The sequence below is a fragment of the Dendropsophus ebraccatus genome, chromosome 7, assembly GCF_027789765.1.
Source record: "Dendropsophus ebraccatus isolate aDenEbr1 chromosome 7, aDenEbr1.pat, whole genome shotgun sequence".
NCBI lineage: Eukaryota > Metazoa > Chordata > Amphibia > Anura > Hylidae > Dendropsophus > Dendropsophus ebraccatus.
The window spans coordinates 142676587-142693670 of record NC_091460.1 but is presented as its reverse complement, the minus strand read 5'-3'; the positions used below and the strand labels follow the sequence as shown (position 1 = coordinate 142693670).

The following is a 17084-nucleotide window of genomic DNA, read 5'->3' as shown; positions in this document are numbered from 1 at the left end:
CAGTATATACACAGTGAGTACACAGGGAGCGGCTGTCAGTATATACAGTGAGTACACAGAGAGCTGCAGTCAGTATATACAGTGAGTACACAGGGAGCTGCTGTCAGTATATACAGTGAGTACACAGGGAGCTGCTTTCAGTATATACAGTGAGTACACAGGAAGCTGCTGTCAGTATATACACAGTGAGTACACAGGGAGCGGCTGTCAGTATATACAGTGAGTACACAGGGAGCTGCAGTCAGTATATACAGTGAGTACACAGGGAGCTGCTGTCAGTATATACAGTGAGTACACAGGAAGCTGCTTTCAGTATATACAGTGAGTACACAGGAAGCTGCTGTCAGTATATACACAGTGAGTACACAGGGAGCGGCTGTCAGTATATACAGTGAGTACACAGGGAGCTGCTGTCAGTATATACAGTGAGTACACAGGGAGCTGCTGTCAGTATATACAGTGAGTACACAGGGAGCTGCAGTCAGTATATACAGTGAGTACACAGGGAGCGGCTGTCAGTATATACAGTGTTCAGTATACCATATTAGTGTACTCAATCATACTATAAAGTGGTCAACCCCTTTAAGTTTCTGATATTAGGGGACATGGTCTGAGAGAAGGCCGAAATATGTGCAAAGAACGGCACGGACTGGCAATACCGCCTGCAGATTTTATATTCTGTCCTGATTGTGGGTAATATGTGTCCATCACCTTATTACGGCAGGAGATGGCGCGTGCACCCAATACAGATGTGGAAGAGCAGTTTTCTCCGCTTAGAAAAACCAAATGCTTTTCACTCCCAAGGGTCGGCGTGTGGGCAGCGGCGTCAGAAGACATAAAAGTGTACAGGGCACATGTCCTCTCCATTCTGTAAATAGCTGTGTAGCAGATTATGCTTGTAGCACTGACACATTTAAGGGGTACTCTGGCGAAAATCATCTGGTTTCAGAAAGTTATATATATTTGTAATTTACTTCTGTTTAAAAATCTCCAGTCTTCCAGTACTTATCAGCTGCTGTATGGCCTACAGGAAGTGGTGTATTCTCTCCAGTCTGACACAGTGCTCTCTGCTGCCACCTCTGTCCATGTCAGGAACTGTCCAGAGCAGGAGAGGTTTTCTATGGGGATTTGCTACTGCTCTGGACAGTTCCTGACATGGACAAAGGTGGCAGCAGAGAGTACTGTGTCAGACTGGAGAGAATACACCACTTCCTGCAGGACATACATCAGCTGCTAAGTACTGGACGACTGGAGATTTATAAATAGAAGTAAATTACAAATCTGTATAACTTTCTGAAACCAGCTGATTTGAAAGAAAAATATTTTTGCCGCATTACCCCTTTAATGGAAGCAGTAATACAATCATCCTAGTACATGCTGTCTTTAAGATGAATACGTCTTATCAGTGATGGCTGATTCCAGCTGTGCGGCTGTCCGCCAGCTCAGCGCCATTCATTCACTTTGAAGTTGACCTCATAGAGATTCTTAAACCGTTAGAGCAGTTCTGAGGGGACCTGAGTGACACGCAGATGATAAATACACGCTTATGTCTGTGTTATCTGTATACAGCTTTCCCTGTTTACATGAGGCAATGAAACGCGAGGTGGTTGTTTGTTTGTTTTTTTTTCCTAGTAGTACAAGTAACTACAGTCTAATGGATTCCAGTACTTATCAGCTGCTGTATGTTGTGCAGGAAGTGGTGTGTTCTTTCCAGTCTGACACTGTGCTCTCTGCTGCCACCTCTGTCCATGTCAGGAACTGTCCAGAGCAGGAGAGGTTTTCTCTGGGGATTTGCTACTACTCTAGACAGTTCCTGACGTGGACAGAGGTGGCAGCAGAGAGCACTGTGTCAGACTGGAGAGAATACACCACTTCCTTCAGGACATAGAGCAGCTGATAAGTACTGGAAGATTGAACATTTAATAGAAGTAAATTACAAATCTCTGGCACTTTCTGGCACCAGTTGATTTTAAAGAAAGCATTTTTTCTTGCTGGAGTACCCCTTTAATGTAGCAGATCCCTTATACTGTATATTTTATTCAACTCCAAATATTTAGTTTATTTCACAACTTTTACTTCTATAACTATATTGTCTCTTATGTATCCTAATCAATAACTATTTGTGATGGAAGTGCCACATCCCCCTTTAAGTCTGCTTGGGTTTTTCTGACCGAGCATGGAAATCCTTCTCAAGTGCTAAGTAGTTTATTTAAAGATCCTCCATTGTTGTGTAAGCGCTGTGTGCAGTGACGTGTCCAGGGATCCTGCAGGACCAGGAGACCCGATGAACTCCTCATGGTACATTGCATGTGGACTGTATAATATATTATTTATAACTTACATTTCTTAAGGACAATCCTCATTTATCCCCCCCCCCCCCCCCCCCCCATTGTCGTTCTGTGGTGAAGGTGCTTGTCTGTGCGCAGGTTAGGACATAAGGTTCTGTGTAGTATGAGAAGCGGATACAATGACATATTTTCACTGAGATAATTAATTAAAGGCCCTATTACACGACGGGATTATCGCCCATATTCAGCTAATATCGGCCGTTACGGCTGATAATCGTCTTGTGTAATAGAAGACAACGATCGGTCGACATGAACGATGTCAGCTGATCCTTGCAGTCGTTTGTCTTTCAGCATGTTGGAAGACAAACGACTAATATCTGCTGCCGTCACTCCGCGGAATAGGAGCAGCTGCAGCGGACCGCTGCTACCTTCTATGGGCTGCCCGCACGATCCGATCACCTGGCAGCTTCCTGCGGCCTCCCCTGCACTCACTGCCAATGCGTGTAATAGCGGCGGCAGCGAGCGGGGAACGAGGAGCAAACAAGCGCTTGTCCGGTCCGGTGTAATAGGGGCTTTAGTGTAGTGTAGCTTAAGTCCGGGCAAAACCTGTATTTAATTGCTATAGCCCAACAAAATTATACAAATTCTCAATATACGCTAATTATGAAAAATGCACATATAGGGCCACATGCATCATCCGGCGAACGGATGATTTTCGGCGGAAAGTGACGATTTGCGTATTTTTTTATTCGCAAATGGCTGATTTGCGAATAAAATATTCGCAAATCGGCACTTTCCGCCGAGTACGCCAGGGGGGCGGAAAGGGGCGTGTAGTGGGCGGAACGGAGAGAGTCCGCGCGATTTACCATCCGTTCCGCCCAAATGTACGCTGAAAACCTACTCCAGTCCTCAGCTGGCGTAGGTTTTCGGCGGTGCGCATCGGCGCGCAAGGGATTTATGTAGAGGCAGTCCGCCTCTACATTAATCTCCGTAGCGCCGGAGCTGCGGGGGCATTTATAAGTCCGGCGTAAAAAACGCCGGACTTAATAAATGCCACCCATAGAGCTTTTCTTCCCATGTACTAAACTTGCAGTCTTCTTTTCCTACCATAAATGGTGATGTCCCGACCCGCCGTCTAACATACAAAGGAGGGGGGTGGTGGGGTGTCAGCGTAAAGCTGGGTAAGCTCCAGTGCGGGAGAGAGACCACCAGGACGATGTGACATGTGAATGGTGGTCTGTCTTCCCCCCCCCCCCCCCCCGCGGTCATCCAGTAAGGGGATATAAGGCCGGTCACATCGTCCAGGACAATGGTGAGCGGAGACCAGGTTTCTGTGCCCCTTCAGCTCCCAGGGGAACGCAGTCACCAGCATTAGCAGCGGACCTATGAGGAGAGGCGCCATGTGGAGCCAGGTGTCCTCAGAGTCCTGCTCTCTATGCGCTTCGGCAGTGTAGCACTTGTCACCCTGCTCCACATGGCGCTGCTGGTGACTATAGGGAGCTGAGGGGGAAGAGGAACCCGGTCTCCGCTCACCAGATGATAACAGCTCCGGTTCAGGGAGGGAAGACAGACCACCGGGATGATGATGATGATGATGATGATGATGATGATTCACGTCATCCTGGCGGTCTCTCTCCTGTGACTTATAGGCAGCAATGAGGCAAAGCGCCAGATTTGTGAAGCATCCAGTAAAGTTGCTCTCCATAGTTGCAGCAGATGAAAAAACTGTGCATGCGAGGTTTTTCAATCTGGTGCACTCACACAAGATGGCGACTATGCTGGACTGCTGGAATCTTGAGTGCTGGTGTTCCTTCCCCGCTGTCTAAGGAGCCCCCAGTTTTTACCAGCACCCTCCGCAAGACAGAGTGGACTTCGCTGTGGGAAACTCCCAGGTCGCTATCCTCAGAGAAGGATCTCGGCGACCACTAACTGAAGAACGTAAGGATTGCTGGAGTCTGGGACTAGGTATTCTTCCTCTGTGGTAGAATTTCAGGGTGCAGACCAAAACTGAGCTGGAGGATCTCTGGCGGATATCTTGGGAGCGCAGATATGGTTGCTCACTAACAAACAACAAAAAATGAGCAAAGAGGTGAGGAGACTATATATAACCTCAGGAGAACCTGCCAGAAGACTCCAGAGCCTGTGGGCTGAGCTTATAAATACAGGTGAACAGGTGCATGCCTGCCACTAGAGGGAGAGCGGCTGAGTGCAAAAGAAGCTGAGAGGGAGATGATCACAACACTGTGCAACCCAGAGCAGGTAGGGGGTAACGGATGCGCGCCATTACATTTGCACGGACATTTGTCCACAGTCTTTAATAAAGATCATGTACCTGAGCAGCGTTCCCAATGTACGGCACTAAAAAAAGGCAGAAGGTGTAAGAATTGTAATGAATACATCATAAGGCTATGTTCACACAATGCAAGTTCAGTAGTAATCACGGCTGTTGTTGCCTATTTTTAACAATGGCCGTGATTACTACTGAACTTAAATTGTGCTGCAGGCTAACGGGATCCCGGCCAGAGTGTATACATATTATACACTCCGTCCGGGATTGCTAGCGGCGCCGCAAAAAACAGATATTCAATGAATAACGTCCACAGAGAACCTGTCCGCTCACATCCTGGAGCGTGCAGCCGTTGTGTGCAGAGGCAAATTGGAATGCGGGCACGCATGGATGCGCCCATATGCCAATTCCTCAGAAGTGAAGATTATTCGGCCGCTTTTGCGGCAGCGGCCGGGATGATTGCCAGTAACACCGGCCGTTCAGTGGTCCGTCTGGGTCAAAGAATGGCCGGTGTAGCATACACAACATTAGGGTTTGGGTGTTTGGTTTTTACGCTACTGGTGGATGTAAAGTGGAGCGTTTTACTCCATCACGGCTTCCATTATAAAACCCATTAAGCTCCTCTCTACTATACAGAGAGTGGATGTTCTGGTAACATTAGACGCTCAGCTTAATAACTATAGGGAAATCTCATTGGCGGATGCGCCCAGCTTGAAGCGCGATGTAAATACTGTGTAAATGACGGGATGGAGACAAGCAGCAAATTATATATATATATATATATATATATATATACTGTGTTATAAGAAAAGCCATGGAGTCCTGTTTGATCCTTTTGTCTGTGCTCTGAAATCATAGTAATCTGCAGCAGATTTTTTCCCTCTGACATCCCACCCCCTGCGGTTGTATTGTAAGATAATGCGCCCACCGTGCCTTCTCACATCTGACGGGAAGAGACTGTTTACGTCCTTGCTGAAGTTTTCCCGCGGATAACATTTTATTCTATATTTTGTTATCTCGCTTAAAAGTGTGAGCTGTGCAAACATCGGGGGGTTGTCGTCTTATCTGGTGGATATTGGAAAGGCTTTGAAGGGTGGCTGTCACTATGCGCTGCCAGGCGGTCGGGTTCCTAAGGTATACAGCCGACTTATTCCATAGCACTGTACGTAGCCTGAGATCAGCCAGCCAGGACGTGATGAGGGAGCCGCTCAGTCACATTTTATTTCTAATGGTCTTAAAGGGATAGACCTAGCTGATGGGTGGGAGGTGTAACCACAGGAAGCCCACGTCCCCCAGGGCTCTTTTCATTCTTCATGAAGCCGCCGATCTTGGCAACGTTTGGCGGCCCCATAGAGGATGGAGGGAGAGCCGACCATGCACGTGCGGTGTGCACCATTAATTACAGGGACAGTTTTGTCCCATTTATGGGGTCCCAGCAGTCAGACCCCCATTGATCAGCTAGTTATTTTCCATCATGTAGATAGGTGTTAACTTCTTCACATAGGGATACTCTTTAAAGGGGAACTGATGAATCTAACCTGCTGATATGTCCCTATTGTACCGGATACACTTGAGGAGGAGGGTATGTGTCTCATAGTATGTCCCCCACCTTCCTCCTCAGTGCCATTTCGGTGCAGTTAGTCGTTTGCTTTACTGTCCATGAGAACGGTAGAAACACTATCCACCCCCGACCGACCCGCTTCATTCTAATTATAATGGTGATGTGGGCAGGATCGGTGCTATGGGGGCGGGCAGTGCTCTTAACGGTCTCACCGGACCGTGCAGCAAAGGACTAACTGCATCGGAATGGCACTGAGGAGGAAGGTAAGAGACATAATATAAGACACATACCTTCCTCCTCAGCATCTCCTGTGCAATAGGAACATAGCAGCAGGTTAGATTCATCGAACGTGCTGATAGTTCCCCTTTAACAGTCATGTGACTCTGACACCCGTAGGAACAAGCTCAAGATTAGTCAAACTTTTTGTGCCAGAATGGACAAATCAGCCTGTAAGGCCTGGAGAGCGGAGTGGGTGATAGATTTTAAGTCTTCACACTTAACAGTTTAGAAAAGGAAGGTGCAAATTAAAGTTTCATTGAATTTGTAGTTTGAAACTAAACTGATTCATGGTTGTTCAGTGGATGGAGCTCGCCCGCCGCAGCGTGAGGCTTTTATTCAGGACCTTTCATTGAAAATACAAAATGGTTATATTTTGCACTATAGGTTCCTTGTATTTTCTCCATGTGCATCTGCTACATATATTGGTGTTGTGGATCCAGAGTTAATTTGGTTTCTTGAAGGGGAAGTCCCGCAAAATTCAAGAAAGGAGAAAGGTACATTTTTCCCGAACCTCCCTGCCTATCTGTGTGCCTCCGTAGCTCCTCTCCTGGGTCCAGCTGACCGCTATCTGCTATTATTTTCGTTTGGACTCCTAATACATCACGTACCCGGCTCTTCCAGTGGAAACAACACGGCCCGGCTGCCTACTCAGTCAGCTCAGTGATCTGTTTACCTAGTCACTGACTGGCTAAGAGCTGCAGGACACTGGCGGCTGTCAACTGGGCCCGGGAGCGACACTACGGGTCCCTTTAGTACTTTATTTTCCTGCCTCCCTTGCCTTCCTCCCTTTTTTGAATTTCACTGGTCTTCACCTTTTAAAGGAGAAGTCTGTCGAAAATTTTTATTAAAGTATTGTATTGCCCCCCAAAAGTTTTTTCAAATCACCAATATACACTTATTACAGGAAATGCTTATAAAGTGCTTTTTTCCCTGCACTTACTACTGCATCAAGGCTTCACTTCCTGGATAACACGGTGATGTCACTTCCTGGATAACATGGTGATGTCACTTCCTGGATAACAGGGTGATGTCACTTCCTGGATAACAGGGTGATGTCACTTCCTGGATAACAGGGTGATGTCCCTTCCTGGATAACAGGGTGATGTCCCTTCCTGGATAACAGGGTGATGTCCCTTCCTGGATAACAGGGTGATGTCCCTTCCTGGATAACAGGGTGATGTCCCTTCCTGGATAACAGGGTGATGTCCCTTCCTGGATAACATGGTGATGTCATGCCCCGACTCCCAGAGCTGTGCGGCTGTGGCTGCTGGAGAGGATGATGGCAGAGGGATGCTCAGTGTCTCTCCAGTGCCCTGTGTCCCTCAGTGTCCCCCTGCCATCATCCTCTCCAGCAGCCACAGCCCACACAGCTCTGGGAGTCAGGTCATGACATCACCATGTTCTCCAGGAAGGGACATCACCATGTTCTCCAGGAAGGGACATCACCATGTTCTCCAGGAAGGGACATCACCATGTTCTCCAGGAAGGGACATCACCATGTTCTCCAGGAAGGGACATCACCATGTTCTCCAGGAAGGGACATCACCATGTTCTCCAGGAAGGGACATCACCATGTTCTCCAGGAAGGGACATCACCATGTTCTCCAGGAAGGGACATCACCATGTTCTCCAGGAAGGGACATCACCATGTTCTCCAGGAAGGGACATCACCATGTTCTCCAGGAAGGGACATCACCATGTTCTCCAGGAAGGGACATCACCATGTTCTCCAGGAAGGGACATCACCATGTTCTCCAGGAAGGGACATCACCATGTTATCCAGGAAGTAAAGCCTTTATGCAGTAGTAAGTGCAGGGAAAAAAAACACTATATGTGCATTTCCTGTAATAGGCATGGAATCCCTGTAGTTTGGGTTTGTTTGTTTTTTTGAACCTGTGGTCACTGCAAGTCTTCCTGCTACATTGTAGGTGATGTAAGTGTGTAAGATGGTTATGCACATTAGGCAGCTGTTGGCCAACTTTTATTTAGCATCTATGGTTAAAAGTACGGACCTGTTAAGGGCTATGTTCACACATAGTACTTCTGTCCATCTATCAGTATTTTTTGCCCTGTCAATTCCACTACTGATTTTGGTTGAAAAAATACTGATGGAAATACTGTGTGTGAGCATAGCCTTAAATTAGGTGGTGAATGCGATCATGCCTGTTTAAACCTTTTTTACTTTTTTTTAATTTTATTTTTTTTCTCCCCATGTTGGTCATATGGTTGTGAAATACAATGGCTCATTCATTCATCGTTCTGTCTTTTTCTATTGACAGGCATTGAAGATATCGTAGCAATAATGATCCCGGAGCCTAAAGGGAAGGAAATAGCAAGTTTAATAGAAAAGAACTTAAATGTGACTATTTACATTACAATTGGAACAAGGAACTTGCAAAAATTTGTCAGCCGTACCTCTGTGGTCTTTGTTTCCATATCCTTCATCGTCCTGATGATTATTTCCCTGGCCTGGCTCGTATTCTATTACATACAGAGGTTTAGATACGCGAATGCCAGAGACAGAAATCAGGTAAGTCACATTTTATAAGGATTGTCTGTTTGTGGTGACGTGCAGGTGGCCCAACTCTTAAAGGAGAAGGACCTGCAGGCAGGTTTGTGGGGGCGGGAAAATAAAGACCTGAAGTCACCCGTCCCCGTGCCTCTGATGGTGTGTTCACAGCAGCCGACTGTTGGCCCCAGATGGAAACCATGGTACGTCACGTACCTGGCTTCTCCAGCCGACACGTCAGCCATGCTGAGCAATTGCCCGCTTAGCCATTCAGTGACTCAGATGGTGTCCCGGCCCAGTCACTGATTGGCTGGGTGGGCAATCACTCAGCAGTGGTCGTTACCTTGCAGTAGGGCTGTGCGATTAATCAAATTAATTCGATTAATTTGCCTAGCTTTTGAAAATCGTTAATTAAATTTTCAATGAAAAAGTCCGCATTCACCTGCAGGGGAAGCAGTGGCGCTCTGGGCAAGCTGCTGCGCCCGCATGTCAGAGCGCCCCCTGCTGGGCCGCCCACCCACACCCAGTACATCAGAACCGCCGCCCCCCGCCCCCATACGAGATCGCTAATTGCCCTCAATGAGGAGATCGGCTCCGCTTGCCCTCCAACTTGATTGCTGTTCACCCTCATCCATCCACCCACCCACGAGAGGTCCGCACCCATGAGACGCCCGCCCACTAGAGCAGCACTGGGAACAGTGGCCGGGCAGTGAGCAGCCCAGAGTGATTAAGTTGATGCACCAGGTCTCGGCTGAAGTGTATCGGCACATGGTAAGTGCCCGCTCTGTGCTGTCCCTGGTACATGCATAACACTGCTGAAAGTTGTCTTTGCTTCTGCCCTCTACCCCGTGTATGTGTCTCCTACTTCTACTGCCCATACTACTCCCATTACTACTCCCAATCGAGATTTTATTTTTTTTTAAATCGAGATTTTATTTTTTGGCCATATCGCCCAGCCCTACCTTGCAGCTAGGAGATCTGCAAGTCACCAGCTGATGTGAATGGGGACCTGGGACCAGTGCATCGGAGGTGCGGGGATGGGTGAGGTCAGGCCGTTATTATTTTTCAGCCTTCCTGCAGTTTTTGTCCTTCTAGGGGACTTCTCCTTTAATACTCTGTGTAGTGGCTCCAGTAATTTAACCACTTCATAGCCATAGTCATTAGCATAGAATGGTGGATACCTGGGCAGGTGCCCCTGATGCTGCGTTCCATTGGGTTTCCAAGACTTGCCAGGGTGTTTAGATACAGGGTTAGGGCAATAAACTGAACCTCCTTCCTAGGTAAAGGACAGCTAAACTAAGGGCCCTATTCCACGGGACGATTATCGTTCAGATAATCGTTAAATAGTTTGGAACGAAGCGATAATCGCTCGTTTGAATAGCAGTTAACAATTAAACGATGAATGAGAAAACGTTGATTGCTTAATAAGACCTGGAACTATTTTTATCATTGCTTGTTCGCAAATCGTTCGCATGGAATAAGGGCCCTATTCCACAGGACAATTATCGTTCGATCTCAAACGATCGCGTTCGTCGCTACTGCGAACAACTGAACGAAGTCTTATTCCATGCGAACGATTTGTTAACGAGCAACGATAAAAATAGGTCCAGGTCTTATTAAGCGATCAACGTTTTCTCGTTCATTATTTAATCATCAACTTCTATTCAACCGAGCGATTATCGCTTCGTTCCGAACGATTTAGAGGAGACCTGTCATCCCCCCCCCCCCCACCCCCCCACCCCCCCCTCCGTGCCGGGGTGACAGGCTCCAGACCCCCAGCTAGATCCCCTATACTAACCTCATCTGCCCGCGTCCCGCTCCTGTAGCCGATCCCGGGCCGGAGATATCCTGGTTAGAAGCCGGCGCCCGCGCTGTGGAGAGAGGTCTGGCGTCCATAGAGAATGAATGGAGCCATGCGCCCGCTGCAGAGATGAGTCCGGCTCCATTCGTTCTCTATGGACGCCGGACCTATCTCCACAGCGTGCGCCGGCGTCTAACCAGGATATCTCCGTCCCGGGAGCGGGACGCGCCAAGATGAGGTCAGTATAAGGGGATCTAGCTGGGGGTCGGGAGCCTGTTACCCCGGCACGGGGGGTGACAGGTCCTCTTCAATGCCGTTTGATCGTTCGCAGTAGCGACGATTGCAATAGTGATGACAAGACGACCGCAAGGACGATCATCGTTACATGTAAATGGGTGAACGATCTCAGGTCATTCTCAATAGCTGTCCTTTGAGATTGTTTATTGTTAACGATTATGCGAACGATAATCGTCCCATGGAATAGGGCCCTAAGGCTCTGGAAGGGGCTTTCCTCTTCCTGTTAGAGGAGTCTGCTGAAGGGACTGGCTAATATTGTTGGCCAACCAAGTGTTTGTTTATTCAGTAGCATTCATGTTAGAACATGAACCTGCTAACAGAGTCCCTTTAAATTCCAAGATAACGTTGTCTTAAAGGAAGCATTCATCCTCCAGTGCGTTCTAATATAACGTGCTCTGCTCCCCCCGTTCGCTTCGCTTCCACCCTACTTTCCATAAAACCTGTAATGGTCAGATGTGAAGCTGAAATTTCAACCAGATGTGGATTCCGCAATAAAATCTCATTCCCACCAAGGTGTCGGGCTGCAAACTGTGCAACCAGTGTCATTACCCAGTAAGACGAAAACACATTCCCTGTACCTTTAAGATGGAAAGCGTTCTAGTAAATGTGTGCGAGAGCCGAGACACAAGGCCCCTGTGTTCTGCCGCATGGAAACACAAGGCCGGGTCTATGAGGGGCGGCTTTTAATTGCGCACACTTTTATGGCTTAGTAAATTTAGCAGAGTATGTCCGGGGGAGAAGCCCTCATGGCGAACACATCCACTCTTTCACCCAGCAAGAAAATATTTGCGCTGTTTGGGGGGAGGGGATGTTTATGGAGCGCCGACATGAATGAATGTTGGGCCACGAGGAAGAAAAATGTTGCTAATGCGCTCTTGAATATAGTCGTGGAAAATGTGCATATGTGTTAAAGGGGTTTTGTGACGGAAAAAAATGTATAGTGAAAAAATAGCACCGTGATCTTGCAAAGGTCGTTCCCGCTGCTCGGGACCCTGTGGTGCTTCTGCTTATGCCCATGCAGGTGGAGTGCAGCGTCGCTACTCTGCTTAGTAAGGTGATCACAATGCTTTTCTAACCCCTAGAAGACTGTTTAAAAAAACAAACAAAACCAAAAGGTCTTTTTCATTTGGGAAGTATCGGCAGGATAGACGAATCTAACCTGCTGATATGTCCCTATTGTACAGGAGACGCAGAGGAGGAAGCTATGTCTCTTATAGTATGTCTCTTACCTTCCTCTTCAGTACCGTTCCGGCACAGTAAGGGTCCTATTACACTGAGCGATTTTTAACGATAAACGAATGCAAACGAGATTGTTTATCATTAACCTGAAATTGTTCACCATATTACACAGAACAATAATTGTTAGTTCCGATCGTTACTATGATCGTTTATTCCATCTGATCCCAGAAAAACAATGAACGATGTGCAATTACACTGAACGATTAGTGAACAAATGCGGAACTTGAGCGATTTTAAAAATTTTTTGCACGATAATCGTTCCGTGTAATAGGGCCCTTTAGTCTCTTTCTCCAAGGTCCAGTGAGAGGAGCACTGCCCTATCGGCTGGCGCTATGGGCGGGCAGTGTTCTATACTGGTGCTCCAGTGGAACAAAAGACTAACTGCACCAGAACGGTGCCAAGGAGGAAGGTAGGAGACGTGCTATAGGAGACGTGCTATAGGAGACGTGCTATAGGAGACGTGCTATAGCTTTCTCCTCAGAGTCTCCTGTACAATAGGGACATATCAGCAGGTTAGATACTGTTCCCCCTATAACAAAATCTTTAGTCTGATATTGGCTTGGGATGGCTTCCCCAATGATACATGTTGCGCTGACCTGTCAAATTGTTCAGGTTCGGGAACATTTCCACGCACCTGAACGCTTATGGCCGCATCCATGTTTTCCAGGACTCCCCAGGGAATTAAATGCCAAATGTTCAGGTTTGGAGAACTAGCTGAGCCCAAAGATTTTGACGGGTCCGCTTATTACCGCATAGCACCTATGAAAATCTGTTCTTGAGCTATGAATGAGCCCGGTCTTCTAGGGCAGTGATTTTCAACCTTTTTTGAGCCGCGGCACACTTTTTATACTTAAGAATCCCGGGGCACACCACCAACCAAAATGGCACTAAAACAGTACAAATTAAACATATAGTTAATATAGATTCTAAATGTATTTATACTCACTCAGTGTGAAACTTGGGCCTGTTTGCTTCTCCCCCCTGTGCTTCTCTCCACCATACTTCTCCCCCCTGTGCTTCTCTCCCCCGTGCTTCTCTCCCCCGTGCTTCTCTCCCCCGTGCTTCTCTCCCCCGTGCTTCTCTCCCCCGTGCTTCTCTCCCCCGTGCTTCTCTCCCCCGTGCTTCTCTCTCCCGTGCTTCTCTCTCCCGTGCTTCTCTCTCCCGTGCTTCTCTCTCCCGTGCTTCTCTCTCCCGTGCTTCTCTCTCCCGTGCTTCTCTCTCCCGTGCTTCTCTCTCCCGTGCTTCTCTCTCCCGTGCTTCTCTCTCCCGTGCTTCTCTCTCCCGTGCTTCTCTCTCCTGTGCTTCTCTCTCCTGTGCTTCTCTCTCCTGTGCTTCTCTCTCCCGTGCTTCTCTCTCCCGTGCTTCTCTCTCCCGTGCTTCTCTCTCCCGTGCTTCTCTCCCCCGTGCTTCTCTCCCCCGTGCTTCTCTCCCCCGTGCTTCTCTCCCCCGTGCTTCTCTCCCCCGTGCTTCTCTCCCCCGTGCTTCTCTCCCCCGTGCTTCTCTCCCCCGTGCTTCTCTCCCCCGTGCTTCTCTCCCCCGTGCTTCTCTCCACCGTGCTTCTCTCCACCGTGCTTCTCTCCACCGTGCTTCTCTCCACCGTGCTTCTCTCCACCGTGCTTCTCTCCCCTGTGCTTCTCTCTCCTGTGCTTCTCTCTCCTGTGCTTCTCTCTCCTGTGCTTCTCTCTCCTGTGCTTCTCTCTCCTGTGCTTCTCTCCCCCGTGCTTCTCTCCCCCGTGCTTCTCTCCCCCGTGCTTCTCTCCCCCGTGCTTCTCTCCCCCGTGCTTCTCTCCCCCGTGCTTCTCTCCCCCGTGCTTCTCTCCTGTGCTTCTCTCCTGTGCTTCTCTCCTGTGCTTCTCTCCTGTGCTTCTCTCCTGTGCTTCTCTCCTGTGCTTCTCTCCTGTGCTTCTCTCCTGTGCTTCTCTCCTGTGCTTCTCTCCTGTGCTTCTCTCCTGTGCTTCTCTCCTGTGCTTCTCTCCCCCCTGCTTCTCTCCACCATACTTCTCTCCACCATACTTCTCTCCACCATACTTCTCTCCCCCATTGTTTTCTCCTGTTTCACAGGGACACCATAGTTTGGGGAACTTTCCCCGCGGCACACCCGACCATGTGTCGCGGCACACTAGTTGAAAATCACTGTTCTAGGGTGATAGCTGCTTTTTGTAGTGGTTGTCCATTATGGCTGATAGAATTAATTGACTTGTGGTCAGCACCCAATAGAAACAATAAAAAAACCTTGGGGGTTCTATGCACTTGAGTGGGAACATTTGATGCTCTGTAATACCTCCATGCACATGCGGCCTCAGACAGGGTATTGTAGTAGCTATTATTTCATGTGAACCAGATCTCCTCTGCTAGAAGCTTGCATCATTAGAATTTCCACCTGGGTAAGGGTATGTGCACACTACAGAATCCGGGCAGATAACTTCCAGCAGAATCTATCACTCAACCCATGCCCTCCCGCGCTCAATCGCTTCTTTTCGTGGTTGGTGGAATCTGCCTGGGCATAGAATGAAGCCTATAGAACGGGCAGGACTGAATCCGCTGGAAGTTGTCCATGCAGGTTCCGTAGTGTGCATGTACCCTAATACATCTCTAAAACACTCTACCCCACTGCTATAATGAAGCTGCATTTTTACATTCACCCTTCTTTTTATAGCACACCTTAAGAAGAAACTGGTGCCAGAGATTTGTAATTTACTTCTATTTAAAAAATCTCCAGTATTCCAGTACTTATCAGCTGCTGTATGTCCTGCAGGAAGTGGTGTGTTCTTTCCAGTCTGACACAGTGCTCTCTGCTGCCACCTCTGTCCATGTCAGGAACTTTCCAGAGCAACAGCAAATCCCTATAGGAAACCTCTCCTGCTCCCCAGACTGGAAAGACCACTTGCTGCAGGACATACAGCAGCTGATAAGTAGTGGAAGGCTTCCATCTTCCATTCTGGCACTAGTTGATTTGAAAAAAAAATTTTTTGAGTAATAATTTTACTGACCCCAATATTCAGTATAATGTAAATGTGTGTTTTTTTTTTTTTTTTTAATCTTTGCCGGTCTTCCACACATCAGTGATATTATTATGGTAGAGATACTAGACTGTAGTAATCCTAGTATCCCCATTCCCCACCTGCTCTTCCCCACGGCCTCGATGACTCCATCTCTGCCTCCGTCCACCCTTGGCCCCTTGTGGCTCCATTATTTAAGTCTGTTTTCTCACCGTGTCCTTTGACCCGTATGACAGGAATCCAGACACTTCCAGGCTGCCCTATAACTCTCTGCTCTCCAGGGAAGTCTGTCTGTGGAATCGGCTTTGTCTAACTACGTACTTGTAGTATCCGGCACCAGGGCTAGTCTTACATAGTTTACTTGGATCAGACATGTTCTTTCTGCCGATCATCTAGCTATGAGCTCCCATACCGACATACATCAGACGATTGTAGCGGAAGCGTGACGGCTGTTTCAGTGGTTGAGCGGTTGTCGTCATGTGATTATTCCCCTATATGGGTGGGTTCACACTACGGAATCCGCGCAGATGAATTCAGAAGGATTCCGTCACTCGTACCCGCCCGTGCCATAGACACCATTCTATGGCCGGGGCATTCCACATTCCGCTGGAAGAACTGAAGTGTCAATTTCGACGGAACGCGGAATCGTCCCGGCCATAGAATGGTGGATATGCGCGCCGCTGCAAATGGGTATGAGCGATGGAATCCACCAGAATTTATCGGCGCGGATTCCGTAGTGTAAACCTACCCTAATCTTCATCTTCATGGCATTGTTTTAAAGTGATTATATCAGCCCATATCTCTGTTCCCTCCGCGGCGTCATCGAAATGGGCCGACCTAGAGGCCTTAGCCCCGCCCGTGTCTGATCCGGAGGGTGCAGGGGCCTAGGCCTCTAGGTTGGCCCATTCCGATGATGCAGTGGAGGGGGTGGGGCCTAAGCAGCAATGATGTTGCAGGGGAGGAGCCTACAACAACGCCCTACCCAAAGACCTCCGACTTATTGCCAACACCCACATCCCTGGTTTATGGAATTGCATCAAATATTCAAAAATCCCTGCAAAGACAACATAAACGTGAGGTACATTTATTAGAGGTTAATTACAAATCTCTGACAATTTCTGGCACCAGTTGATTTGAAATAAATTATTATTATTTTTTTTTTTTTTTACTGAACTGCCCCTTTTAAATTGTATAAGTAAACATTACCAGACGACATTGAACAAAATAGACATAATGGAGAACTTGTCATAAAATAATTGTGTAGGGGAGAGATTGTCTAGTGCTTAAGGCGATTGTTATGCAGCTGCTTGTGTAATAGTCGGGCACATCATGTGTTTCGGGTCACACGTTCATGTCTGTGAAGTCACAATACTTTCTCCTTTTTACCTTCCGTCCTCCAGCTGTTGCAAAACTATAATTCCTATCATGCCTGGGCAGCCAAAGCCAGATGTTTAGATTGGCCGTGAAGGCCGTGTATTTACCCGTTGTTTCCGTTGCTCCTCACCTCTCACCTTGGACTGGAGAACACACAGGGACTCGCTTCTGGATCATAAATGACGCCCCTGTCAACCTGGGCAACTGGGCCAATTCTACTTTAGGGGTAGTTCACACACAACATATCCGCAGCAGAGCTGGGGGGGGGGCTGCTACTAATAGTGAAAAAAATATCCGGTAATTTGTAAGAACGTCCATCCCAACATGTCCGCCTGTGATTTATTTTTTATTTTTTTCTCTAAAAGAGCCAGGAAGGAGGTGGCTGAACATCTAGCAGATCAGCGCTCGTTTACATTATTGATTGGGCCGTAATTAGCCCCTCTAATAGGA

General features: G+C 47.9%; 1 protein-coding gene across 1 annotated transcript in view; it reads left to right on the top strand.

Annotated features, from left to right (window-relative positions):
* Positions 1-17084, top strand: part of RNF150 (ring finger protein 150) — a 78205-nt gene that overhangs the window by 27965 nt on the left and 33156 nt on the right. Inside the window, exon 2 of the mRNA XM_069978638.1 lies at positions 8695-8945. Within this exon, the coding sequence (XP_069834739.1) occupies positions 8695-8945 (251 nt within the window). The remainder of the gene's footprint in view (positions 1-8694; positions 8946-17084) is intronic.